General features: G+C 39.3%; 1 protein-coding gene and 1 non-coding gene across 3 annotated transcripts; both read left to right on the plus strand.

The window, feature by feature from the left end:
* The first annotated feature begins 488 nt into the window (after positions 1 to 488).
* Positions 489 to 23,515, plus strand: PPM1K (protein phosphatase, Mg2+/Mn2+ dependent 1K). Of its 2 annotated transcripts, none has more exons than XM_050790485.1 (7): positions 489 to 914; positions 6,679 to 7,177; positions 8,081 to 8,181; positions 16,510 to 16,675; positions 17,096 to 17,240; positions 19,884 to 20,018; positions 22,308 to 23,515. In XM_050790485.1, the coding sequence occupies exons 2-7, from the start codon at positions 6,738 to 6,740 to the stop codon at positions 22,437 to 22,439; spliced, it is 1,119 nt and encodes a 372-aa protein (XP_050646442.1). In that variant the 5' UTR covers positions 489 to 914; positions 6,679 to 6,737; the 3' UTR covers positions 22,440 to 23,515. The 2 variants fall into 2 exon arrangements, with proteins under 2 accessions (XP_050646442.1, XP_050646443.1); XM_050790486.1 differs by lacking the exon at positions 489 to 914 and adding an exon at positions 1,064 to 1,525.
* On the plus strand, positions 10,018 to 10,121 carry LOC126955799 (U6 spliceosomal RNA). Its single transcript, XR_007726094.1, has one exon. It is a non-coding gene; the product is annotated as a U6 spliceosomal RNA (small nuclear RNA).
* Positions 23,516 to 26,410: the final 2,895 nt, after the last annotated feature.

Genomic DNA, 26,410 nt, shown 5'->3' on the forward strand with positions numbered 1-26,410 from the left:
ATCCCCCAGTGTCCACACCATGTCTATTTCTTTCCTTGACATGATTAGTTACTATTCAATGAGCTTGTTTACTTGTTGGTTTTCTCCCTCTTCTTTGTTAGACTGAAAATTCTATGAGGGTAGCTATCATGTCTATCTGTGTTAGGGGCGTATCCCCAGTGCCTAGCAAATGCCTGGCATACAAGACGTCCTTCAATAAACACAAAAATACTTGTTGAATGAATGAATAGACATTCCCGAAAGATCACAAGATACCTGTTCAGCCACGAAGAACACTGCACTGTGCACTACTTTTCAAAGACGTGACAGTGAAATCAGATATCTTTCAAGCTCTAAGCCCAGGCAGTGTTGGCATTCCGTTCTCGGTTTCCTGGCTGTCACAACCACAGTCCCTTTGCCCGAAGTGAAACCCCCTCGGCGCTCCGCCCGCTGGCGAGGTACCAAGACTCGCGGCTCCACCCACCCACCGCAAAGCGCGCCCCCTCTTTGGCTGGGGAGCCAACCTCGGGAAGGCGGGGCGCTGCCGCGAGCCACCACTGGCCCAGGGCGATGTCGTTCCGCCACGCAGCTAGAAGACTGCGAAGTCAAATAGCAGCCGCGGGGAGGCTCGTTCCCACCGGCATCTGTGATTGGCTGCGATCGAGGGCCCAGGCAGCCGGCCAACCGTCTCGCCTAGCGCCGACTGGCTGGATCTGCTGTCAGTCAGCGGGAACAGACTTCTCCCTCTCCATCTGGTCAACTGCGGGAGAAAAATTTTCGAGAATTTCCAGCAGGCCAGGCAGTGGCCGCTTTGACTGCTTGCTTCGGATATCCGAGACAACGGAGAAGGCACTCTTATTTACCGACCTAGAAAGCCCTTTCCCCGCCCTCCGTTAGCTAATTAAAACATTTTTCAGGGACATAGCCATCCAGAGGTAAGAGCCTAGAGAGTGCAATTCATTTATTTCTGCTAACCGTGTATTCTGTTCTTTATTGGCGGTCGCGGAATGGAGAGTAAACGGAGAAGGGTTTCCCGGGAGGGCGAAGGGGAGACGTCGGTTTCCGTTCCCCCGCCCCCCGAGTCGGTGCTTGGCCGGCGGTCTCTCTGGGTTCTCAGAGCGCCGCTTTCTTCCCTTTGGAGGTCAGGAGCAGCTAGTCGGGGTGGGGCGGGGCCCAGCTTGGCTGCAGCCCAGACTGCGCTTGGCCTAGAATGTGGCCGCAGGCTGGAGGGCCAGCGCGGCGCGAGCAGGGCAGGGTCGGTGGGCCGGGACTGGAGACCCTTGCCCCAGGCTCCGGAAGCGAGGATGCTACGGGGTGGGCGCCGCGTCGCCACCCGGGCGAGGGAAACGTGGCGACAACGGGCTCGGTACGCCCAGAGGGAGGTTGGGAGGCGGAGACCTGGCGGCGGAAGGTGCCGAGGGAGCCCAGCCATCTGCAGGGCTTCGCAGGCAGGCGGCCGGGCGTGTGTTCTTCCCGCCGTGTGCCACCCTGGCCACTAGCCTGTCAGGGCCAGCGAGCCGAGCCCAGGATCCTGAGCTGTCCACAGGTGAGCTTTTCAGGTGGTCTGGCATCGGGAAGGATGCACAGCCCCGACTGGTTTTCATCCGAAGACTTGGGTTTTACTTTGTGCGGGGAGCATTGTAGTACTCAAGGCCTTGTAGCTGGTGATGTCTTTTTCAGCAGCCGCTTTCTGTAGGTGAGAGAATTCATCGGAGGTGACAAAGAAGTTCCAGGTGGAAGTAGCCAGGGAATTTGCAGTCTCTAAAGCTCCACTGGCTTTTCTGAGCCTCACACTATTAACGTGCAGCATGGCCTCTTAGGTTCCTTCCGTCAGGGCAGAGGAATGAGGTGGTCCTTAGGTTTCAGAATGGGCGACTCAAGTGACAGATTACACTGACCATGAAAAAGAGCAATGAGGCCGGGCGCAGTGGCTCCTAGCACTTTGGGAGGCCAAAGCGGGCTTGAGCCGAGGAGTTCGAGACCAGCCTGGGCAACATAGCGAAACCTTCGGCTCTACAAAAAAATACAAAAAATTACCCGGGCGTGGTGGCATGTGCCTGTGGTCCCAGCCCCGGATGTTGAAGTGGGAGGATCGCTTGAGCCTGGGTGGTCGAGGCTGCAGTGAGCCGAGATCGCACCACTGCACTCCAGTCTGGGCGACAGAGCGAGACCCTGTCACAGAAAGAAAAAGAAAAACAGCCATGGTCCGTGGTATTCTAGTTAGGCAGCCGTGACAGGAAGAAGAGCAGCATGTGTGAGTGTGTGTGCCTGATAGAATACTTTAGTTATAATATTTGAGTAGTGAGTTCTCGCTAATGATTTTTTCTTGCAACCTTAGTCATTACTGCTAATCACCCAGGCAACTTCCTTGACTGGAGTCCTTAGAGACGAGGAAAGAAGAGAGGAGAGTGGCTAGTGACATAATAGACTGTGAAGGAAAGTTCTCAAAGGCATTATAAAGTTACAGGTTTGGGATACAGTCTGTGGCTTGTATGCATATTTACTAATGTGTCTGAAAAGATATCTATGGGAATAGAATACTAAGTACTTTTCTCTGGTCACATTTCAGCACTTTTCTCCAGTCACGTATCTGAACATAGAAATATTCACATTAAACCTAAGGGGAGTCCTTCGGAGTTTTATTGTTTTTTTCTTTTTTCCCCTCAGGTAAAGCAGTAAATTTTCTTTCCCTTCCTCCTAGCAGGGTATTGATAAAGAAGGTATTGGGGTCCAAATTAGCTGAAACACATTCTGGAAATTTCCATACTATTTGAATTCACTGGGATGCTTTAATTGAGTTTCTAAAAAGGTCGATAAGTAAATACTTGGTTTAAGAATATTTAAAATGGCTGTGTTCTCATTGTGGAAGTTGTAGATACCTAAGTGCCACTTAATAATGGGCAGATAGGAATGCTTTCTTAAAATATTTTTTCTAGAGGGATAAAATCTAAGCAGGTTTCAGAAGTTTAGAACTCCTGAATAATGTTAGCATGTGCTTAAACTGCCCTTTTGACCTGCTTTTAAGGTACAAGAACAGTTTAACTCAAATCCAGTACACCTTCCTGCCAGAGACAGTGCTTTCCTCTTGGATGACTTGACTTCCAAAGATTGAATATAATGTTAAAATGGTTTATAAAAATAAAGTAGCCATGTTTTCCCATTAAAAGATTGAGCTAAATCTCCCCTGCTTACTTGAAAAGATTCCTTCCCTCTCTTAGTTTGCAGAATAATGAACTCATTCCAATTTTTAATTGCTGAACTGACAAAGACAATTCTTAGATGTTTGCTAATTTGTTCTCCACTCTTTTGTTGTAGAAAACACTGATTGCTTTTTTTTTTCCTTAAGGTTTTCGTTTTTCACATCACAAGTTCTACTACCCTTGCCTTGCTCGTCAAAGCGTAGTCATTTCTATGGGCATCAGCAGAGCTGTGGGGTCTATGATGGCAGATCCCGATTTTGAAGCTCTAGAGGAGGAAAGTTTTCTTAATGTGCAGGTTTAATTCAAAGTTTTTTACTTTGGAAACTCCAGCTGCCTTTGAATTGTTTCTTAGGGAATATGGAGGGGATTGGTATGATTTAGTTACATTGCAGATGGAAAAGGACATGGAGTCACTTCATAACATCTCTTGTTTACCTAAGCGATGCTGACCTGTTTTTTTTGTTTGGTTTTTTTTATGAACTAGCTATATATCTGGGTCATATTTCATCTCTGTCAATAATATGTCTTAAAGTAGGTGTTTTCCTATGACTGCCTGCTTTCTGAGATGATTATAGAAACAATATACGAGGAAGGATGCCAGGTTGATGATTGATTTTAAAATATGCAGGTTTTTAACCTTACAGAAAGTGCTCAATTTGCATTTTATCTCATTTCTTAAAAATGTTTCCAGTTGATATTTGTTCTCTGTTAGAATGCAGTTCTACTTTATTATTAAAAAAAAAAATTGGGGGGAGGATAAAAGGAGATAAAAAGGCAAGAATATACTAGAAGGGCTGCAGAAAAACTTTAATATTTATTTATTTGTAATTCCAGAACTCTGGTTTAAAGTAGGTGCATGACTGCAAAGTAGCCCGAGGCCGAATATGGCATATATCCTTTCAGACTGAAGCCAAAACAATAGTATTTTGCTAATCTCAAGTTAACTCTTCAAATATGAATATTTTCTAATAAATGTATTTATTTAAATTTCTTTTTTTTTCTATATGATATAAAACTGCTTTGGGAATTATCGCCAAATAATTAGTACGTCTATTACCTGGTAGATTGTATTATAGTTTGAAATCTCAATTCATCACCTGTAGTTAACATAATTGGTTTTATAAATTTTTTTTTTAACACACCATTGCTGGCTTGAATCCATAATTGTTGCTGAATAAGATCTAGCTCTCAATTAGAAGCAAAAGAACAAACATCTCTTGCAATGGAATGTGTTATTTCTCTCTCTCACTCTCTTTTTCTTTTTTTAAATAGACAGCGTCTTGCTCCATCGCCCAGGCTGGAGTGCAGTGGTGTGATCTTGGCTCACTGCAGCCTCCACCTCCCAGGCTCAAGCAATCCGTCCACCTCATTTTTGTAGAGATGGGGTTTCACTATGTTGCCCAGGATAGTCTCAAATTCCTGGGCTCAAGCAATTCTCCCACCTCAGCCCCCTGAGTAGCTGGGACTATAGGCATGCGGAACCATGCCTAGCTAATTTTTGTATTTTTAGTGGAGACGGGGTTTTGCAAGGTTGTCAATGGCTGGTCTCCAACTCCTGGCCTCAAGTGATTTGCCTGCCTCGGGCTCTCAAAGTGCTGGGGTTACAGGTGTGAGCCTATACAGGTCTAGCCTGTACAAGTCTAGCCATGTTACTTCTCTTTAATAACCAGAGATGCTGTGTCTCTGCCACTCTCCAACCCCCCACCAATGTTGTCTTATAAAGAAATGAATTTCAGCCTTATATGCAGGATCTTGGCCAAAAGGCCAAGAAGGGGTGACTTCCTAAGTCTTTGATGATACATTACTGTTTTGGTGGGCATCTTTATTCTAAATTCTGTGGTGGCAGAGCTCATATATTTTTTATTGCTTAAATATCTAAAGATTGAGGCCAGGCTCTCTGGTGCATGCTTGTAATTCCAATTCTTTGGAAGGCTGAGGTGGGAGGATCACTTGAAGCCAGGAGTTCAAGAGCAGACTGGGCAACAAAGTGAGAACCCATCTCTACAAGAAATTAAAACAAATAAATGTCTAAGGATGTTCTTTGGAACCTTATTCTTTCTTTTGCCTGTTTTACCCACCAAAAGAAGTAATGGCCTTCCCTATACATAGCTAGACTGATTTCCAAAAATTCACTTGAAAGTAATTGTTTGAAATCTGTAGTGCATTTTCGCATAACTGCACTCAAGCTGGGTTCCATTTGTGTATGTTTATACCTTTTGGAAAGATACATTTTTTCAAGTTCATTTTTTATTGTGAAATAATATAAACATAGGATTGAGAATAATGTAACATCTGTAGACCATCCACCAACATCATCAAATCTTAGTATTCTGCCACCTTTTTAAGTTGATTTTAAATGAATAAAGTAATAGAACAGAATCCTATGGAGACAGATTTTTTATTTGTATGGAAAATTCCCAGAAATAACCTTACCTGCAGTGGGATAGGAATTTCCCATTCAGGTAGGAATAACACCCTGTAATGCCAAGAGAGGCTTTAGGATTGAGTTTCCGGGTGGAGTCCAGAAATGGGGGTATAAAGTAATAGTTTCAAAGAAGTGTAGTCTCAAGTGTTGGTGGGTTGCTAGGGTTGGGGAAAGGAGAGCTGCAGTTGTGAATGTAAATACATAGTTCACTTGTTCAGAAATCAGGGCTGCTTGTCACAAATGCAGTGCTGCCAGGTTCCTGAGATCACACCCACACACCCTCCTAGTGAGAGAGTCTACCAGGAAGGGGAGCATTGAAACTGGCTTATCTTTGTGCCTCTGGGGTGTTTGCACACCAATTTATATTTACCATAGTAATATAGTAAATATGTAAAGTTTAGTAGGTTGAGAAATCTTAAAATAAAACTTAGATTTATCCTAGATTATGTTTTTGCTAAAACTTGGCCATTCTTTGGAAACAGAACTATTTTAAGTATTCTGTTAGCCTGTTATTTTTTCCTGAAGAGACTTTGTTGCTATTGTTAATATTTACCCCTACCTTTTCTTGAAAGCAATAGAGTTAATGAAGGGAAGTATATTTATTTATACCTAAATTCTGTGTCCTTGCTACTGGAAGTGTAACTTGCAGACAAGCAGCTTCCGTATCACCAGGGTATTAGTTAGAAATGCAGAATGACTCCACCTCATAGCCACTGGGTCAGAACCTACATTTTAACAAGTGATTGCAGGTTCAAGTTTAAGAGACACATGTTCTGTATACGTGCACACCATCTAATTTTAATAGAATTTAAATGCTGTGAATGGGGTAGGAAAATTGATTCATTTTTGATCCACTGTTCTTAGAAGTAGGCTATTGGATGCCTACCCAATATAGAACATAAATATATGTATTTTCTGTCAAATCCTTTATGACCTTCATTTTTGGTAATATTTGATGACATATCAGTTATATTCAAAATTTCTGATGGTCTCTCTCTCTCCCTCCCCCTTTTCTTCTCCTCCTCTACCCCTCTCTCCCTCTGTCCCCTGCAACTTGCATCATTTTTCTTGAAGACATTCCATTATTGTTCCATTGACCTTTCCCTCATCACTGAGTCCTTTGGAGCTGAGTTATGTCAACAGCTGCCTTAATTACTTTGGTCAGAAGTGGTGGGAACCAGGTGAGAAGGAGAGTGCTGCTAAGCTCCCGCCTGCTGCAGGACGACAGGCGGGTGACACCCACGTGCCACAGCTCCACTTCAGAGCCTAGGTGTTCTCGGTTTGACCCAGACGGTAGTGGGAGTCCAGCTACCTGGGACAATTTTGGGATCTGGGATAACCGCATTGATGAGCCAATTCTGCTGCCACCCAGCATTAAGTATGGCAAGCCAATTCCCAAAATCAGCTTGGAAAATGTGGGGTGCGCCTCACAGATTGGCAAACGGAAAGAGAATGAAGATCGATTTGACTTCGCTCAGCTGACAGATGAGGTCCTGTACTTTGCAGTGTATGATGGACACGGTGGACCTGCAGCAGCTGATTTCTGTCATACCCACATGGAGAAATGTATTATGTATGTACAATGACTTTAACTCCTGACTTTGCAGTTCCCCCATGCTTCCTACTTAAACTTTCACCCTTTGACTGAGGCTTCCAGGGTAAACATAGTTACTTGAGTGATTGCATGCTGCTGCTTCATGAATGAGCAGTGGTTAAGTGTGCCATTTATTTCTTATGGTTATCACAATTTCAGAAATGCATGTTTTAACAACTCCCCTGGGGAAAGCATTAACCAAAATTTATAGCACTTAATTTGTGATTATTTTAAGTGAAGTGGCATAATGTACACGAGATAACCTATGAGAAGCATTTACTCCCATCAGTGTAGGATGTCTAAGTGCTTCAGTGAATGGTAATTACTCTTTCAAGTGGTGTGAATAGCTTTGAATACTTGACTTGTTGAAAATAGCTTTGGATGATTGGCATTAGTGTGGAAAAAATGCATTTAATGCAGGCATTTTGGAGCTCTTCAGTTTATTTACTTCAACTATTATTAATGCATTTTTGAGGATCACATTACTGCTAAAATCGAAAGAGGGAGAACACGTGATGGAGTTATGACCATGTGACTATATTTGACTTCCCAGTGACCATTTCTTGACTTCCTGTGTATACCTCATTCCACGAAAGAACTCATAATAGGAAGGAACTCTTGACCTCTCAGAGTTGTGGTAGTAAGGATTAATTCTTCAAGGACAAGGACTTGGACTTTGATTTTTGTGCCCTTAAAAGCTTATCACAGTGCCTGATACTTAGTGGATTCTCAATAAGTATTCCTTAGCCAGTAAGTCTTCAGCATTTGACTGGAAAATCATGAGGCCCATTGTGTGGAATGACTGCTAGCTAGAGTAACAGTGAGGAGAGTAACCTATTGTAAAATGATTATTTGAGGCTCTTTTTTTTCCTCCCCACAAAGCGATTTGCTTCCTAAGGAGAAGAACTTGGAAACTGTGTTGATCCTGGCTTTTCTAGAAATAGATAAAGCCTTTTCGAGTCATGCCCGCCTGTCTGCTGATGGTATGTAAAACTGTCACATTCCTTGGGTCCTAGGGAGTATGTAGGGTGGGGGAGGAGTAAAAAGGCAACAATTTAAGTCCTTTGGGGGAGGGGATTTTAATGTACAATTGTTTGTAAGGATTTATATAGAAATGAGTTTATATGAAGATTCACATTAAATGCCATTGGGAATCCAAATTAATGTTAATACCTCACTTTTAAATGAAATATATTGGAGAGTTCTTCAGAAAGAGAAGCCCCAAAACAGTTCTGATGTTGTACTTTAGTTTTTAAAAGATTTAAAAAATGTTTAATCTGTTTGCTCATTTTATGGACAAAATGCCCATACTATGAGTTTTGTTTTGGGTTTTTGTTTTTTTTAGATGGATCTGGTGACCAAGTGCTGAAATACACTACAGGGTAATCACATCTAGCTAGGATAGTCATTGTCCAACAAGAAGAAAATTGCAAATAGGTCCTAAATAGAAAAAGACAATGGTTAATATGCACTAATTTGGATGATTAGAAGGAAAATATTTTTCTGTCACTTCTTGAAAAGCTCAATCTTGCAGCTTTCCTCTGGTAACTAGTGATATTTTCAGCATAAGGGCATGCTAGCTGAATTTAAAATTTTGTGTATACTGCATGTCCTTAAATTTTGAAAGTGAAATGTTTCTGGTTTTGACTAAATTTATCAAAACAATTTCAGGAAAATACATCAAATGTTTTCTAGTTAGCTAGCCTCAAATCTTTTGCTGTTAAAGTTAGCCCTGAAAATTTCTGTACCAGCGAAATGAATGTGTGCATGTAACCTTGTAAATGATTTGAAAATGAATCATGCAGTAATCTTGATCTATATTTGGTTCATCCTTTTCTAAAAAAACACAAAAAACAAAAACCACATGCACCACAGAAATGTCATTTTCACAGTCTTCAGTTGGAATACATAAGGATAGAGATTCTCTGCATTTCATAGTGAAGGAACTGAAGATTAGAATGGTCAAGGTCAGTTCAGAGTTAGGGCTGAGATTTTCCTGACAACCAGCATTCTCTCTCTCCTCTCATGAGGAAAGGAGAAAGTAACTCTGGGATGGCTCTATTTGCCATCTTGAGATTTTTCCTGAGGTTTTTTTGAGAACCTTACTATCACAGTCCTCAGGAAAGCATTACAGTCCACTCTGTTCAGGGATATGTTTTCCATTTTGTAGATTATTTAGGCCCATTTTCTTTTCTCTCATTCCTTTGGAATTTTTTTTTTCTTTCAACTGGATCCTTACCTTTAAGAAGACAGAAGTTGAAAGAGGTAAACTTTATGCATAAGATTTAGCTCTTGTTCCAAATAGTTAAAACACATGAAGGAGAAGAGGAAATAGAATGTTTTCTTACAGTTTTATTTTTATTACTTCCTGAATTTTGGTACTCTCTTATTTCATATTAACCAAGTTGGCTGTGAGTCTGGCTATGTCTCACCCCACAATGTTTATTGACTGTAGTGCCAGTGGTGTGCCCCAGCTGTTCTGTAAATAGCTGCAGCTTACTCGGCAAGGTTTTTGGATAAGAATGTCCAAATTTATCCCAGGCATGTGACCACCAACCAAAAACACTGACCTTCTCGGTGCCATCAGCCTTTTTTAAAAGTATCTAGTCAATGTAGATGCTTAAACCAAACAGTGATTGACTTGATGTAAAATATGACAGGACTCCTTTTATTATTGAATAAAGTATAACTCAATAGAATTTTGAACTTAAAAAATTTTATTAACTTGCCTATCTTAAAATAAACTTTCTAAAGATACCTTTGTCACAAAAACAATTAAACAGCCGTGTAAAGAAATTAATCACAAAAATGTAATTCATATGCTGACTTTAGCAGCACATACACTAAAATTGGAATGATACAGAGATCAGCATGGTCCTTGTGTAAGGATGGCACACAAGTGCAGGAAGCATTCCATATTTTTTATTCTTAATAAAATTAATTCATTTGTAATAAAGAAATTAAAATGCATTATTTAATTTAATTCCTCTGTCATATGCTTTGAGGTAGTGATCCCAGAACATTCTTAAGATATTTTAAAATGGATTTTTCTTATAATGGTAATTTGTTTGAAAGTATAATGGAGCAAGACAGGATGGTGCTCTTAGTGTGTACTACAAGAAAAAGTCTATTATAATATTGTTATTAAATCTTACTTTGTTAAATTGTTATTAAAATTTTATTTTGTTATTAAATCTTATTTTGTATATATTCTTATTGGTCTGTGTTTTTTAAAAATTAGTGTTTTGAGAACATTTAAAAATTTTATTCTTAATAAGTTGCCAAAGCCTTCAAAGATGGCAAAAATTGTCTTTTGATATTTAGGGCCTGTTTTATCAAATACATTAAAGCCACTAAAGATAGAATGCCATATGTTGTGTAACTGTTCAATTTGTGGATATTTTTAAATGTCATTTTATATTTCAAAGTTATTATTTAAGTTTAAAACTTTGGTTTTTAGCAAGAACTGAAGCAGTATCAGTATTATAAGAGTGGATAATATTCTTTTCAGCCTATGTATATAGATAGGACCAGTGCCAGTGAAACAAAATTTTGTAGTAAGTGCAGTTTACCCTCTCCAGTTTCTTTCATCTTTTCTCTTTTAGTATTAACCCCTTTCCCCTCCTCTTGAACCCTTCCTGTGAGGTGAAGGACTGTGGCTTATTCATTTTTGAATCTCCAGTGTGCAGCACCCTGCATAGAACCTGGCAGGTACTCAATAATTATTTGGATTGAACTGAGATCTCCACTGCCTACTCTTTCTCACTGAAGTCACTGTAATTTTTTCTTTGATTATCATATAGCTGATTTAATCAAATTATTAATAAAATGTATGCATTTTAATGAGCTGTCACTCCTGGTGGATTTGAATTTTAATTAGCAGACACCTGAAAAAGGCTTAGTTAAACCATAGAAGTGAATCACTAATGTTGAGATTTTAGGTATAAAAGAGAGGCACGCCCCTCAGTCCTACTGAAGCAGCATTGTTTGTCTGACGTAATACTTGAGTTTCATTGTCTCATGCCAAGGAAATCAAGGACGAGGACACACAAGGAGTGAGGTTAAGAGTGGAGACTTAATAGGTGAAAGAAAGAGAAAAGCTCTCTCCTCAAAAAGAGGGGCCCCAAACAGATTTCTAGTCCATGGTGAAGTACAGTAGGCTTTATGGGTGAGCTTGAGGAGGCAGTGTCTGATTTACATAGGGCACAAAAGATTGGTTGGACCAGATGTGCCACTTGCATAGTACACGAAAAACTGGCTAGGGCTAGGTATGCCATTTGCATAGCACACAAAAAACTGGTTAGGGCTAGGTGTGCAATTTGCAGAGCGTTCAATAATCTGGCCACACCCACCCTAATCTTTTATTATGCAGATGGGTTCTCTACCTGGCCAGTGCCATGTTGCCCATTTCTTTACTGTACACATGGTGACAAAGAAAAGGGAAGATGGAGCATATTGAACATACTTGGCCCCAGGTAGCCCTTTTCTTTTACTTTCTTTCTTTTTTTTTTTTTTTTTTTTTTTCCGAGACAGAGTTTCACTCTAGTCTCCCAGGCTAGAGTGCAATGGCACAGTCTCAGCTCACTGCAACCTCCATCTCCCAGGTTCAAGTGATTCCCCTGCCTCAGCCTCCAGAGTACCTGGGATTACAGGCGCCTGCCACCACACCTGGCTAATTTTTGTATTTTTAGTAGAGACAGGGTTTTGCCATGTTGGTCAGGCTGGAATCTAACTCCTGACCTCGGGTGATCCATCCACCTCAGCCTCCCTAAGTGCTGGGATAACCAGCGTGAGCCATCACTCCCAGCCCAGGTAGTCCTTTTCTATTGGCACAGCTGCTGGCATTCACCTGCGCAAGCTTCCAGCTTGCTTATTTATGTTTGTAGCTCAGTTTTTCAGGTTGCTCTTTGTTAGAAAAGAAATGGTTTGGAGGCTGCTTTTTGTTACAAAGGAAGCCTTGCCAAGGACTCCTTTACCCTTACTATCTGCCTAAATAATTTATTTCTAGCTCCTGTATCAATACCATATTAACTTCCTTAAGTGAAATTAAAACATTCTTGTCTCTTCTCAACTTCAGTTCCAAAGCTGTTACAGCTACATAAAGAACTTCAAATTGTCTTATTAACATTTAAAATATTTACTGTTGAATGGCACTGCTGTTGCCCAAGCAATTTCACATTCAAGTTACGCTTAGTGAGAGCTCTTCTCTCCCAAGCATGTGCAAGTTCAGCGTGGGCAAGAGACTTTTATGTGCATTCAGTCCTTTCAAAAATGAGACGATGCCAACCACAGATGCAGCATGTCCTGGATGACTGATCTGTAAAATATAATAAAAGCTTATCATTTGAGTAGAATAAAATAATTTACTGTTGTAGCTGGGGATATTTTGAAAAGAATAAAATCAAAATGCCACTTATCAAGAAATGGCAAGAACAAGATTCCCTTGCCCTTAAGAAATTGTAAGCTATTTTTATTGCTTTTTTGTTAAAGCATTTTAAACCTGTCCTTAGTTATCAGTAGCAAATTTCATCACCATCTTTTAATTTTTTAAATTCAATTTATACCAGTATTGTCTACTTCTGCAATTAATAAAAGCAGCCAGTAAATCCGGATGATATCCCACCAGTCTGTTGTTTATAAACAGATAGCCACTTAGAACAAACTAGATGGTAGAAAATTAGGTTATAATTCTGTATTTCCTATAAGCTCTTCAGACTGTTTCCAGATTGCTTAAACTTTGAAAGCAACAAAGTTCTGAAAGGGACAAATGGAACAAAAAGAGAAGACTCGCTCTGACATTCAGAGTGGGGGACATTGATGGCATTATGAGTCTCACCAGAAACTTTTATGTTCCTCATATCCTGTGACCTCTTTATGAAAGAATTAAACTACAAAAGAACCAGGGCTGTAAACACAGCATTTTTGAATCCCCTATGCCGGCACAGTCAAAAGAAGAACAAATAGGGAGAGTGTTGATGAGATGTTCTTATTGTGCTGCTACTGCTTCAGCTCATTACTTTGATTTTGGTGTTCATGAGTCATGAGTCTAGAACGCCCATTTTTAATAAATATTGAAACTGTATTGGTTTATACATAGTATTATTTATACAATTGAGTAATTACTAGGGGTCATTATACTTTGAAAAATACAGCTTTTGCTCTTTATGTTGGCATTCAAAATCTTGATCATTTTTCTTTTGATGTGTCGACCTGCAACACTGGGGGAAAGAGAGAGCTGCAGAAATACCCATTTTGTGAATTATATAAAATTATAAATTTGAGTCTCACTAGCCTTTATTTAAACAATGAATTTAAATTAATCATTCTACTCAAAACTGCCTTCTAGGTGCTAAATCTCTGCATTAAGCACCATTAATAAATGCATTACTCCTTGTATCTGGTATAGCAGGTGCTTTGATTTCTTCTGGATATATATTTAAGTCCCAGTAATTTGGTGGTATACTGTAGTTTACATCCTGTTTGTCAGATACAAATTCTTCCATGCTGTAACTGTAGATTTACCTTTCTATTATTGAGACAATTCTGATATTGCTACCAAACAAATTTACAGTGCATTTTTTTTTAACTCAGTAAAGGTAGTGATTTACTGTGTTTAAGACCAACTATTTCAGTGAATGTGTATATGCATGAGTGTTTTTGTGAGTATGTTAAATGTGTGTCTGTGTCACCATTTATGTGTCTTGGTACAGATACATTTTTATACAGTTTTTTCAACCTTAGAAACCACAAAATTAAGAAAGAAATGTTACCCTGTGATGAAAAATAGACTCAACTACAAAATACCATCAACTGGAACAAACTGAGTTTTGGAATACTTGATTTGGCATCTCCTGGAATATTATATAATTTGCTAGTTAAATTTTCACCAAAATAAAAAACCCTTCCCTTATTTTGCAGCTCTTTCTCTGCTCTCCCTTGTGTTGCAGGTTTGTAATGTTTGAGCACAATTCCTGGGTGAAATTCCTATTTGCCTCTGTGCGTGTTATTTGTGGCAGAGAACTGTGCCTGGTCAGCAGCTCTAGACCTGGAGCCCGTGGACACTATATGCTGGGCTTCAGTGGAAACAGAGATCTGCTTAATTTTGTCCCAGGTGAAGGAGTCCAGCGGTTCCTAGCCTGGACTACGGGAAGGTTCCCACATCTCTTTGTCCCATTAGTTGAGATGACTTGCAGTAGAAATTGTCCAGTGAGTGTTAAGAACTTATTGAAAGATGTCTTAGTTTTCTAGTTTTGTTGTTAGGACAAAAAGTGAGAATTTTTACTTCCATGTTAAATGTTAAATGAAAATGAATGCTGATTCAATATTTACATTCTTAAATGCTTAGCAAATCAGAATTGACAGTTAGTTTTGAAGCCTTTCCTATAAATCCTGGGATTTTGGAACTGTGAAGTTGGGTTGGTAAAAACTCACACTCTTTTAAAATTCCTAGGTGACAGCCATGAATTACAAAACTAAATAAGTAAACTTTTACTTATGAAATTTTAACTCTTTTACTGTGGCCAATAATAAACCATTTTTAAGAAAGCTATTACAGATGGTTTAAACAAAGGGAAGGAATGTTAAATTCCCAGGACAGGTAGCATCTGAATAAATGCCTGTGTTCCCTTACCTGGCTCTTTAAATCATTTGAAATATTATAGCTAGTCAAACTGTAAAGACTCCACTGCTGTATAGTCGTTTGGGTAATTTAAAGTTAAGAGTTAACGTTTGTAATATAAATATCACTAATACTTATGCTAAAACATTTATGTTATATGGTGGACAAATATGTCTTTCAGCATTGCAGAAATATTACATTGGCACAACAGTTCCAAAATCAAGAGAAAAATGGAAAGATAGTGCAACTATAAATGTTATTTCTCAAGAAAGTTCAGCATGACTATAAAAGATTAAGTAGAGTTTATTCATGCTTTTCCATCTTACTTTTCTGATTAAAGCAGGCATTTTAATATACTGATTGGAAAAATCTATTTATGTATATATCTCCTTCCAATGCATTACTGATAAAGTTTTCAAAATTATCTTTTTGGGAAAAAAAAAAAAAACTTGGAAAGATTGAGTCTTAATCAGTCAAATCAGTAGCACTTCGTTTTTCCTAAATCTACTTTTAAAATCAAAGTCATCTTTGGAATGTTTTAAAGAGTTAAGAGTGTTACTAAAGACAATACCTGCTTTAAATAAGTTATCTTTTCCAATTTCTTCTACTTTGTTTTATTTTTTAGCCCATAATTTCACAATATTCTCACTTTTGACAAGGCTCAATGCAAATTAACAATTTTTAACAAATGATAAAGAACTTAGGGCAGACACTGTTAGAAGAAATCAAAGGAAGATGCAGAAATGCAGTCTGAGTTTGACGGAGAAAACAGTGGTGACCTCAAGCCCAATAACAATTCATTTTATTTGTTATTAGAGAAAATTCATATTTGTGGGATGCTCTGGGCCTAAGCAGGACTCCAAGAGTTGCAGCTGGCAGTACTGCCCTGCGTTTGAAGACCGTCTCTTTGTATTAGAACTTCCTGGAGTTAGGAGTATTAACTACACCAAGTTTATGAGAAACTAGAATGAACTTCATTCTCCACCTTCCCCTCCCCCCCACCCAGATTTTCTGCTCCTGTAATGATGGTTGTAACTTTGTTTCATGTCTAGGGAGGACAAAGATAAACAGAAAAGAATGTGAGCCTGTAACTATTTTAGGATTTTTTGATGAACATTTATAAAATTAAAACAGTTTTAGAAGCATACAGAGGTAGAATATGCAAATGGTATACCCTTGGCATATCTCGCTTAGCCTACTAACTGATAATATGTTCACAGGATAGGAGTAAAAAATGGAAGAGAAAACCTTCTAAATCCATAGACTATGGAAAAGTCAGCTTGCCTCAGTGGGCTCAAGTAGACCTAAGTCATCCCACCATCATAGTCAACGTAATTAAAGTTTAGTACTTTCAGTCCGGACACCAGATATCCATTAAGGTGTTGTTATAAGTTCAAGTCAACTCTACTTGATATGAATAGAGGCCATTTGTAGATAGTGATGCAGTGTTTGCCAAGTTAGGTTAGCAACCTTTCTGTTTGCATGGAGCCTTGTTACTGAATTAAATACTTGTTTCTCTGCATGCTGTTACTTACATAGTTCATTTGCATTTTATTTGCTTAGCTCTAGTTAAATTAGAATGATCTATTCCAGCATTAGTTTATCATGCTTGTGTTTTATTTTGTAATAAAAATTCCATATCCAATCATTTGACTGTCACTAACTTGTACTCTTTTGTTCATAATACTCGTAGCAACTCTTCTGACCTCTGGGACTACTGCAACAGTAGCCCTATTGCGAGATGGTATTGAACTGGTTGTAGCCAGCGTTGGGGACAGCCGGGCTATTTTGTGTAGAAAAGGAAAACCCATGAAGCTGACCATTGACCATACTCCAGAAAGAAAAGATGAAAAAGAAAGGTACTACCACCACTGATCCATCATATCATTCTATGTGGATGATGTTTTTAGTTCATAATAGTTTTTAAACCAATGTCATGGTTAAGTTTAACAGTGACTTGGTTTTTTTTTTTTTTTTTTTTTTGGAGATGGAGGAGATGGAGTCTCACTCTGTCGCCCAGGCTGGAGTGCAGTGGCCGGATCTCGGCTCACTGCAAGCTCGGCCTCCCAGGTTTACGCCATTCTCATGCCTCAGCCTACCGAGTAGCTGGGACTTCAGGTGCCAGCCATCACACCCAGCTAACTTTTTGTGTTTTAGTAGAGACGGGATTTCACCATGTTAGCCAGGATGGTCTTGATTTCCTGACCTCGTGATCCGCCCGCCTCAGCCTTCCAAAGGGTTCTCTACATATCATATCATTGTCATTTAACTTTTAACAGGATCAAGAAATGTGGTGGTTTTGTAGCTTGGAATAGTTTGGGGCAGCCTCACGTAAATGGCAGGCTTGCGATGACAAGAAGTATTGGAGATTTGGACCTTAAAACCAGTGGTGTCATAGCAGAACCCGAAACTAAGAGGATTAAGGTAAGAAAGGACCTGCAAACACTTGATAAACCTGCAGAGAGTGAATATAGGAATGTCTCTGCTGCATCTTTTTGGAAGCCTTAAATGAAGCCAAATGATTTTTAAAAGGGAAGATTTGATTTATCAAATAAATGATTTAAAAAATCATTTTTATATGATTTTTAAATTTATGGAAGGATAAAAAAACTTTTCAGGTAAAATAAGATGCTATTATTCTGGCCTAATATATTGTAGAGGACAAAACAAATTCTTTTTTTCCCCCTTTTTAGGTGGTTCTTAGTTGAGACACTTTCTTGAAAATAAAAGTCAGATTAATTACAACAACAACAAACAGACATTTGCGCATGCTGTACCCATTGTGCGGGGAAAGTCCTCAGTTAAAAGTATTTCTCTCTCAAGGCAGTGGCTTAGGAGCTTTGCTTAAATTGTATTTAAATAAAGAGCCATAAATCCTGCATAGTGACAAGATAAAGAAGAGAACAGTTTCAGTCTTTTAAAAGTCAGGAAAATGTGGGGAGATAGTAAAACCTGTTCCCAGATTTCCCTGGTGCCTGCTGGTTCCTTCTCTGGACCGATAAACAAGTGCTGTCTTCAGTAAAGAAGGATTGATGTCCTGCCACTGGGCAAGTAGAGGCTGAGGAGTTGTACCCCTGCCTTTTCAGTGACTTGACTTTAGCAATCCTCAATACTTGGGGGAGAAATATTTTGGTTTCCCTCAGTATGAAGTGTCAGGTTTTTGTTTCACCCCAGCTATGGAATTCTCCTGGTGGAATGGTCCTGCTGTTCTTCCTCACCTGCACCCAATCAACCAGCATCACCTGCACCCAATCAATCAGCATCACTTGCACCCAACCAGCCAGCATCACCTGCACCCAATCAGCCAGCATCACCTGCACCCAAGCAGCATCACCTGCACCCAGCCAGCACCACCTGCACCCAATCACCCAACATCACCTGCACCCAGTCACCCAGCATCACCTGCACCCAATCAATCAGCATCACCTGCACCCAATCAATCAGTATCACCTGCACCCAATCAGTCATCACCTGCACCCAGCCAGCATCACCTGCACCCAATCAATCAGCATCACCTCCACTTGGAAGCTGCCCTGACTTCCCTTTTCCACTAAGCCAAATAATCACCCATCTCTACTTCTGTGGCATCCTTTGCATGCTAGTAATCAGTGTCCTCATTGTCCTGAACTGCACCCCAACACACACCCAGTCCATGAGCTGACACTTCTCTCAAACTCCTGAGCCACAATAGTCCCTAGCACAGTATAGTGTAGGCTTCCAAAACTGGCAGCAAACGCTTGTTAATTAATTGCATGAAGGGTTTCAAATCTCTAGATATCCCACTTCGTGTCTTATATATATCCCACTTCATTTTATCTAACAGATACTTAGGCAGAGTTTACTATGTGCTAGGCTCTGTTCAAAATAAGTACTACTATCCCCATTTTTCAAGGAAAATCTAAAGCATACAGAGGTCAATGCACCTCTACTCACCCAACCAGGTAACAGAGGCAGGATTCAAATCCTAGAAACCTGGCCTTAGAGACAGCACTCATAACCATTACATTGAGCTACCTCTCAGCATTGGGCTATCTGGATTCTCCCTTTGCGATGTTAAATTATGAAATTAAATCAAGATATCTTGAAGGGTGTTTGCTAAATTGTTAGGAGTGATTACCTCTGGTGATGGGATTTCAGAGGATTGCAACTTCTTTACCCTTTACTTTCTGCTTTTAACTGCTATTTGTATTTTACTAACTAAATATTAGCTTTATCCTTGTTGGTTAATTCTAAATGTTACTACTTTTGCCCAATGTGTAGGCTTTGCATTTTCACTGTTTGCCTATGTATTAGTCTGTCCTCGCACTGCTAATAAAGATATACTCGAGACTGGGTAATCTATAAAGGAAAGAGGTTTAATGGGTTCACAGTTCCGCATGGCTGGGGAGGCCACACAATCATGGTGGAAGTTCCGTGAAAGAGGAGCAAAGTCAGCCTGGCGCAGTGGCTCAGGCCTGTAATCCCAGCACTTTGGGAGCCTGAGGTGGGTGGATCACGAGGTCAGGAGATAGAGACCATCCTGGCTAACACAGTGAACTCTGTCTCTACTAAAAATACAAAAAATTAGCCGGGCGTGGTGGCCGGCGCCTCTAGTCCCAGCTACTCGGGAGGCTGAGGCAGAAGAATGGCGTGAACCCGGGAGGCGGAGCTTGCAGTGAGCCGAGATCGCACCACTGCACTCCAGCCTGGGCAACAAAGCAAGACTCTGTCTCAAAAAAAAAAAAAAAAAAAAAGAGAAAAAAGAGGAGCAACATCATGTCTTACATGGTGGCAGGCAAAGAGAGCATGTGCACCTGAACTACCCTTTATAAATCCATCAGATCTCGTGAGACTTCTTCACTGTTATGAAAACAGCATGGGAAAGACCCACCGCCATGATTCAGTTACCTCCCACCAGGTCCCTCCCACAACACATGGGAATTATGGTAGCTATAATTCAAGATGAGATTCGGGTGGGGACACAGTCAAACCATATCAGCTCTTCTGCAGATGACCACTTAGCAAAACAGATAGAATCTTTGAGGCAGAGTCTAGCTTATAATCATAGGCATTTGGTTCTGATTGCAGTTACATCATGCTGATGACAGCTTCCTGGTCCTCACGACAGATGGAATTAACTTCATGGTGAATAGTCAAGAGATTTGTGACTTTGTCAATCAGTGCCATGATCCCAACGAAGCAGCCCATGCGGTGACTGAACAGGTGACTCAGAGCTTCTGCCTGAAAAAGTCCCAAGGAGAAGGAAAGGACGGTCCAGGCATTGTGTTTTAGCTTTTGAGTGTTGCAGTGAATTTTACACTTGATTCCATAATATTTCCAATTATAAAATTTTTTATTATTTCCCCAAGTTAAAATTTTAATATGCCAAGGAAATGTGTTTTGTTTATTCTTTGGCTTTGTACATATCTTGAAATGATAGTAATGGCAATAGTAAATTATAATAATAGTAAACTAATGTATCACTTGCTATGTGTCAGACAGTATTCATATGTATTAACTCATTACTGTATGTAATGTACAGTATGTACAATTACATATATTGTAATCATCACAATAATCCTATTAGGTTGGAGCTATTATTGTCCCTTTTCACAAATGGGGAAAACAGGTACAGAGGCTACAGAGTTATCACTGAACTATTAAATCACAAAACTATTAAATTGCAGAACTGGACTTCAAACCCAGACAACTAGGTTCCCAAGTCCAGCCGCTTGGCCATTAAACTAGAGCGCTCCAAGCAAATACCCAATTTGAGGATATAGCATAGTCACCTTCTGGTTATTCAGAATGGGTGTGTGGAAAAGATAAACCAAAATACAAAAAGAAATAGGGATGAGGTTGTGTGTCAGTCAGAACTAAAATTAGAAGAAAGCTGGGTAATATCCAGTAAAGAAAACATAAACTATGCTTTGTATTATTTAAAGTATTAGAGAGATGTTTTAATTCAGCAGCTATTTTTGCATTTCCCAAATTAAGATAATAGACCTTACTTTAAAAGTATTATTTGCTTAGATGGGCAAACATGATTATAATACATGAATTATTCATTTGGTTACTGCCTTCACCTGTGCTAAAGAGGGTGTTCATGAAATTGAGGAAATAGGCCCAATTTCATGGATGAACACTTCTTTCCTAATTTCAGCTGCCTGTCCTGCAGATATTTGCATTCTAATTCACAAAGGTAATGAAATTTGTAGTGAATGCATAGTGTTCCATTTTATTCTTATACATAGTTCATTTGACATTTCCTCTGGTCAAGAGATTTAGTTTATGTTTATTTTTTCCATACTATAGAGGAAGCACTGTAATAAACATTCTGATGTCTATTTTTGCATATCTGTTTCCTTCAGGCAATTGGTTTAATTCTTAGAAATAGTATCCAGGTGCAGTGGCATGCATGTTTAGTCCCAGGTATGAAGGAGGATGAGGTGGGAGGATTGCTTGAGCCCTTAGAGATAAAATTTTCAGGCCAGGTATGGTGGCTTAGACCTGTAATCCCAGCACTTGGGAGGCTGAGATGGGAAGATTGCCTGAGCCCAGGAGTTCAAGACCAGCTCGGGCAACATGGCGAGACCCAGTCTCTCCAAAAAAAATATTTTTCATACTTAGCTGGGCATGGTGGTACATGCCTGTGGTGGTACATGCCTACTTGGAGGGCTGAGGTGGGAAGATCACCTGAGCCTGGGAGGTTGAGGCTGCAGTGAGCCAAGATCGTGCCACTGCACTCCAGCCTGGGTGACAGAACAAGACCCTGTCTCAATAAATAAATAAAATTTCTAGATGAAATAATACACAGTGTTCTAGAGCATTTAATAAGTTTGCCAAATTCTCCTCCAGAAATACTGTACCAGTTTACACTAGCATGTTCTACAGTTTGTTTCTCCAAATTCTTGCCATATTTTTTTTACCAATTCGATATTCAATAGATGGAAAAATCAAATTTTAGTGTAGAAATTTATGTCTTTTTTCTTTGTTAGTGGAGTTAGCTATTTGCATAGGCTTGTTAGCCATTTGTATTTCTCTTATGATTATGACTAGTTTTTTTGTCTTTCAATTTCCAAGGTTTTTATTCTGTTAGGGTAAATTTCCCTAAAGGGAATTGAATTGCTGGTAAGAGCTAACAATTATCAAGTCCTTACCATGCGTTACTCCCTACACTAAATGCTTTACATGTGTCTTCATTTTCAGGAGCTGTGTACCAATGCACCTTAGTCCACTGGAGTTTCTGTTGCCAAAATTGCTACAGCAGAATGTAGTTAATAGGGTTGTTTTGGGTCATCTGTTATTCAATGTGCAATTTAATAATCCTTGTGGGCATTAATACAGGGTGAAAATCACAAACCATTGTGAAATAAGTAGGTTAGTGACTGCACATAAGACCAGTTTGGCTTTCTGGGGGAAGGGTATTTCCAAGGGAAGGAAAGGCTGATTTCTCTTTGTATAGACTGTGATTACCAATGTTTTTCTCTTTCTTCCTGCCAAACCTTGCAGGCAATACAGTATGGTACTGAGGATAACAGTACTGCAGTAGTAGTGCCTTTTGGTGCCTGGGGAAAATATAAGAACTCTGAAATCAACTTCTCATTCAGCAGAAGCTTTGCCTCCAGTGGACGATGGGCCTGATTACCAGCTGGGACTTTGAGTTTCTGTGCAACAGTTTTTCACTGAGCATGTCAAGAAACTGATAAACTCAAAAATGTCTCCTGACTCACTAGATCAGTGCACAAGTCAGTGTGAACCACTTAGTTTTTTCATAAATGCTCATCATATTTATGGTCAGCTGTACATGTTCAGTGTAAATATATGTGTAGTGAAGCTACTGTGAGTCTTTAAATGGAAAGAGCAAATGAGAAGTGGTTTGGATACACTTGGTGAGAGATGAGAGTGTCACATTAATAATTTTTAAGACTCTTAGGCAGCTATGGTTTTCTTTTGATCATTTTTGTTCTTTATTCATTTGAACACGTTTTTGAAGTTCTTCAAAACTAGTCAGTTTGAATTTTGACAGCTATTCAATATGTGATCTCCAAATTTAAAAAAATTTGTTTTCTAGACTTCGCTAATCCTAAAATGCAAGTTTTTATTTTTAATAACTGTACCAAGAAATAAGTATGAAAACAGTTCTCTGTTACCATATTTTGTATTCTGGACCACTTACTGATGAAAGTAACTGTTCAAAAGAAATCAATTTGACTGGGCGCAGTGGCTCATGCCTGTAATCCCAGCACTTTGGGAGGCCAAGGTGGGCAGATCACCTGAGGTCAGGAATTCAAGACCAGCCTGGCCAAAATGGTGAAACCCTGTCTCTAATGGAAAAAAAAAGATTAGCTGGGCGTGGTGGCAGGCACCTGTAATCCCAGCTACTCAGGAGGCTGAGGAAGGAGAATCGCTTCAACCCAGGAGACGGAGGTTGCAGTGAGCTCAGATCACACCATTGCACTCCAGCCTGGGCGACAAGAGCGAAACTCCATCCCAAAAAAAAGAAAGAAAGAAAGAAAAGAAATTAATTTACATGATATGACATTACTAAATTGTATACATATTTATAAATGTGTATTTCAGCTGTCATCAGCCCTCCCCTCCATTCATTCCTATTTTTCTGTAGTTAAGAATACTATAAAAATGTGACTTCCTTAATATCAGAAAAGAATGCACAGGCTGAGTCTTCTGGCCAAAAGTGAAATACTGACGTAATCAAGTATTTTGTATAAAGTTCTCATTTGTTATCTCTAACTCTATTTTGTATATACAATACTATAATACTCTGTTTTGTATATAGTATTATATACAAAAAAACAGAGTATATATAAAACTCTGTTTTGTATATAGTATTATAGTACGTGTATATCACTTTTTGTATAGAGTAAGCAATTGAATAATTTGTTAGTAAAAATACTACATTGACTGATACTGCTATAGACATAGCTTGAGTTTTAGGTCTCCTTTTTGCTCATTTTCTAAGACTTAGGAGAAAGAATAAATCTAAAATGAACATTAAAACATTCTCCATTTCAGCTTGCTGTGTAACTTAGGAAGTATAAAACTATACTTCTCTTTATCTGCATGTAAGTTTGCTGTTAAAATATGAATTTCTAAATGTGTGTTTGGAATTATATCTGTAGTTTATTTCTGCAAGCTATGTAAATTTGTTATATGTGTGGGTATGTGTACATATGTATATTTTGGAGTAATATAAAACTAAAGGGAACAATCTTGCATAGCTCTTTCATCAGTTTTAAATTATTGATATACTATTTTTAAGGACTCTTGACAAACTAGGAGCAATTTTCTTATAGTGGAGACCCAGTGATCATCAGCAGATGAGGAAATAGATTAAAAATTGCGATATGGCAATTTGTATATAAAGTAATAGGATGTGAGAAAAATACTGAATCTTAAGAATGACATGGAATTTTGTGGCAGAAACAAAAGAAAAAGTTGATGTAGTATATACCTTCAACTGTTTTTTGAGTTGACTTTTTTTTCTTTAAGCTGTAGGTAAAAGTGTATGAGGAGGGAGAGGGCCCAATATAAATATTCACATCTTCTTACCTTTTTGGGAATGGAAGAAGATAAATCTTGAGTTTTTCTGCCTATATTAATCAGGAATTACCCTTTGAAAAAAGTGCTAAATAAATATTTCGATTTTTTTTTTCAAGGGAAGTTAGGTGAAAGAAGGAAAAACATCACAGGAAAGACTACAACATGCTGTTTGTTGTCTGAGAGGTGAGGAACCAAAGGGAGGCAACTAAAGCGGGAAACCATCTTGCTTTTTCTAATCAGTTTGTGGAACAGAAATGTGGAAGCTACCTTTAGGAACATGGAGAATTTCCAAACCAACAGGCAAAGGAAAACTAACGCACAAAAATGACCTTCTAAAGATGCAGGTTTTGGCCAGGCACAGTGGCTCAAGCCTGTAATCCTAGCACTTTGGGAGGCCAAGGCAGATGGGTCACCTGAGGTCAAGAGTTAGAGACCAGCCTGGCCAACATGGTGAAACCTCATCTCGACCAAAAAATGCAAAAATTAGCCAGGCGTGGTGGTGGGTGTCTGTAATCCCAGCTACTGGGGAGGCTGAGGAAGGAGAATTGATTGAACCTGGGAGGCGGAGGTTGCAGTGAGTCAAGATTGCACCATTGCACTCCAGCCCGGGCAACAGAGCAAAAACTCCATCTCAAATAAATAAATAAACAAATAAATATGTAGGTTTCATTTTTGTTCTGAATGCTTTACTATTCCTCTCTTATACTTTAAAAACTAAGATTAGGAGTGATGTCAAGTTCAAAGGCGTGAGGGTGATTGATGGATTGAGGTAGATAGCCAAGTTTGTCTGTTTTTGTTTTTTATAGTTACAGAGTCTCACTCTGTTGTCCAGGCTGGAGTGCAGTGGTGCAGTCATAGCTCACTGAGATTGCCAGATTCAACAAAGAGGAATTTATAGGAGGGGGATATAGGGTAGACTTGACTCTGCTTTATCCAGGAAAGATTTTAAAACCCTGAGCCTGTTAACTTTGACTAAGCATAAAACATACTGTACTGTTGTTTGTATTTTTCATGCCACAATATTAAAATGGAATTTTAAATGTAGATTGTTATAATCTATGAAAGATAAGTATACATGGATTAGGATACTGGAAAATATGCAAATAGTAGTAAAAAAAAAAAAGGGACTGCTCTAGTTTTTCAGTTAAAACTGAATTTGCCATGTGGGTATAGGTATAGTGTAAATTACATTAATGTAGTAAAACATCAATTGTGGTTGGGTTTGTCTTTCATTTATGTGTAGTATAGAAATCACCTTTCTAATATGTGTTGCCAAACTATTTGCCACCATCTATTTGGTGAAATATTCATTGTCATTGTGATTTTCCACAAGTATAAGTTCTTAAGTACCTTATAGATTCAGAAGTAATCGATGTCCTGTTCTCCATCACCTGTTCATTTGTTACAGATTTTGTGTATATATATATGTATATATATATATATATATTTTTTTTTTTTTGAGACAGAGTCTCACTCTGTCACCCAGGCTGGAGTACAGTGGTGTGATCTCGGCTCACTGCAACCTCTGCCTCCCGGGTTCAAATGATTCTTCTGCCTCAGCCTCCCGAGCAGCTGGGACTACAGGCGCATGCCACCACGCCTGCCTAATTTTTGTATTTTTTAGTAGAGATGGGGTTTTGCCATATTGGCCAGGCTGGTCTCCAACTCCTGACCTCAAGTGATCCACCCACCTCGGCCTCCCAAAAAACCGGGATTACAGGGATGAGTCACCGCACCTGGCCAGATCTTTATATTTCTTAAATGCTTCAAAGTCTTAATGCATTTTTCTGGGGGGGATGTCCATTTTGGAGGGATCTGTTTTGATCCTTTGTACTCAATAATGTGAACTTTCCCCTGTTCCAACACTTAAAAAAATAATTACTTCAAAGAATTATTAACGCATAATCTAAAAGATGGAATTATTATTATTATTATTATTATTTTTTTGAGACAGAGTCTCACTCTGTTGCCAGGCTGGAGTGCAGTGGCGTGATCTCGGCTCACTGCAACCTCTGCCTTCTGGGTTCAAGCGATTCTCCTGCTTTAGCCTC

Source organism: Macaca thibetana, chromosome 5 (genome assembly GCF_024542745.1).
Source record: "Macaca thibetana thibetana isolate TM-01 chromosome 5, ASM2454274v1, whole genome shotgun sequence".
NCBI classification, from domain to species: Eukaryota; Metazoa; Chordata; class Mammalia; order Primates; family Cercopithecidae; genus Macaca; species Macaca thibetana.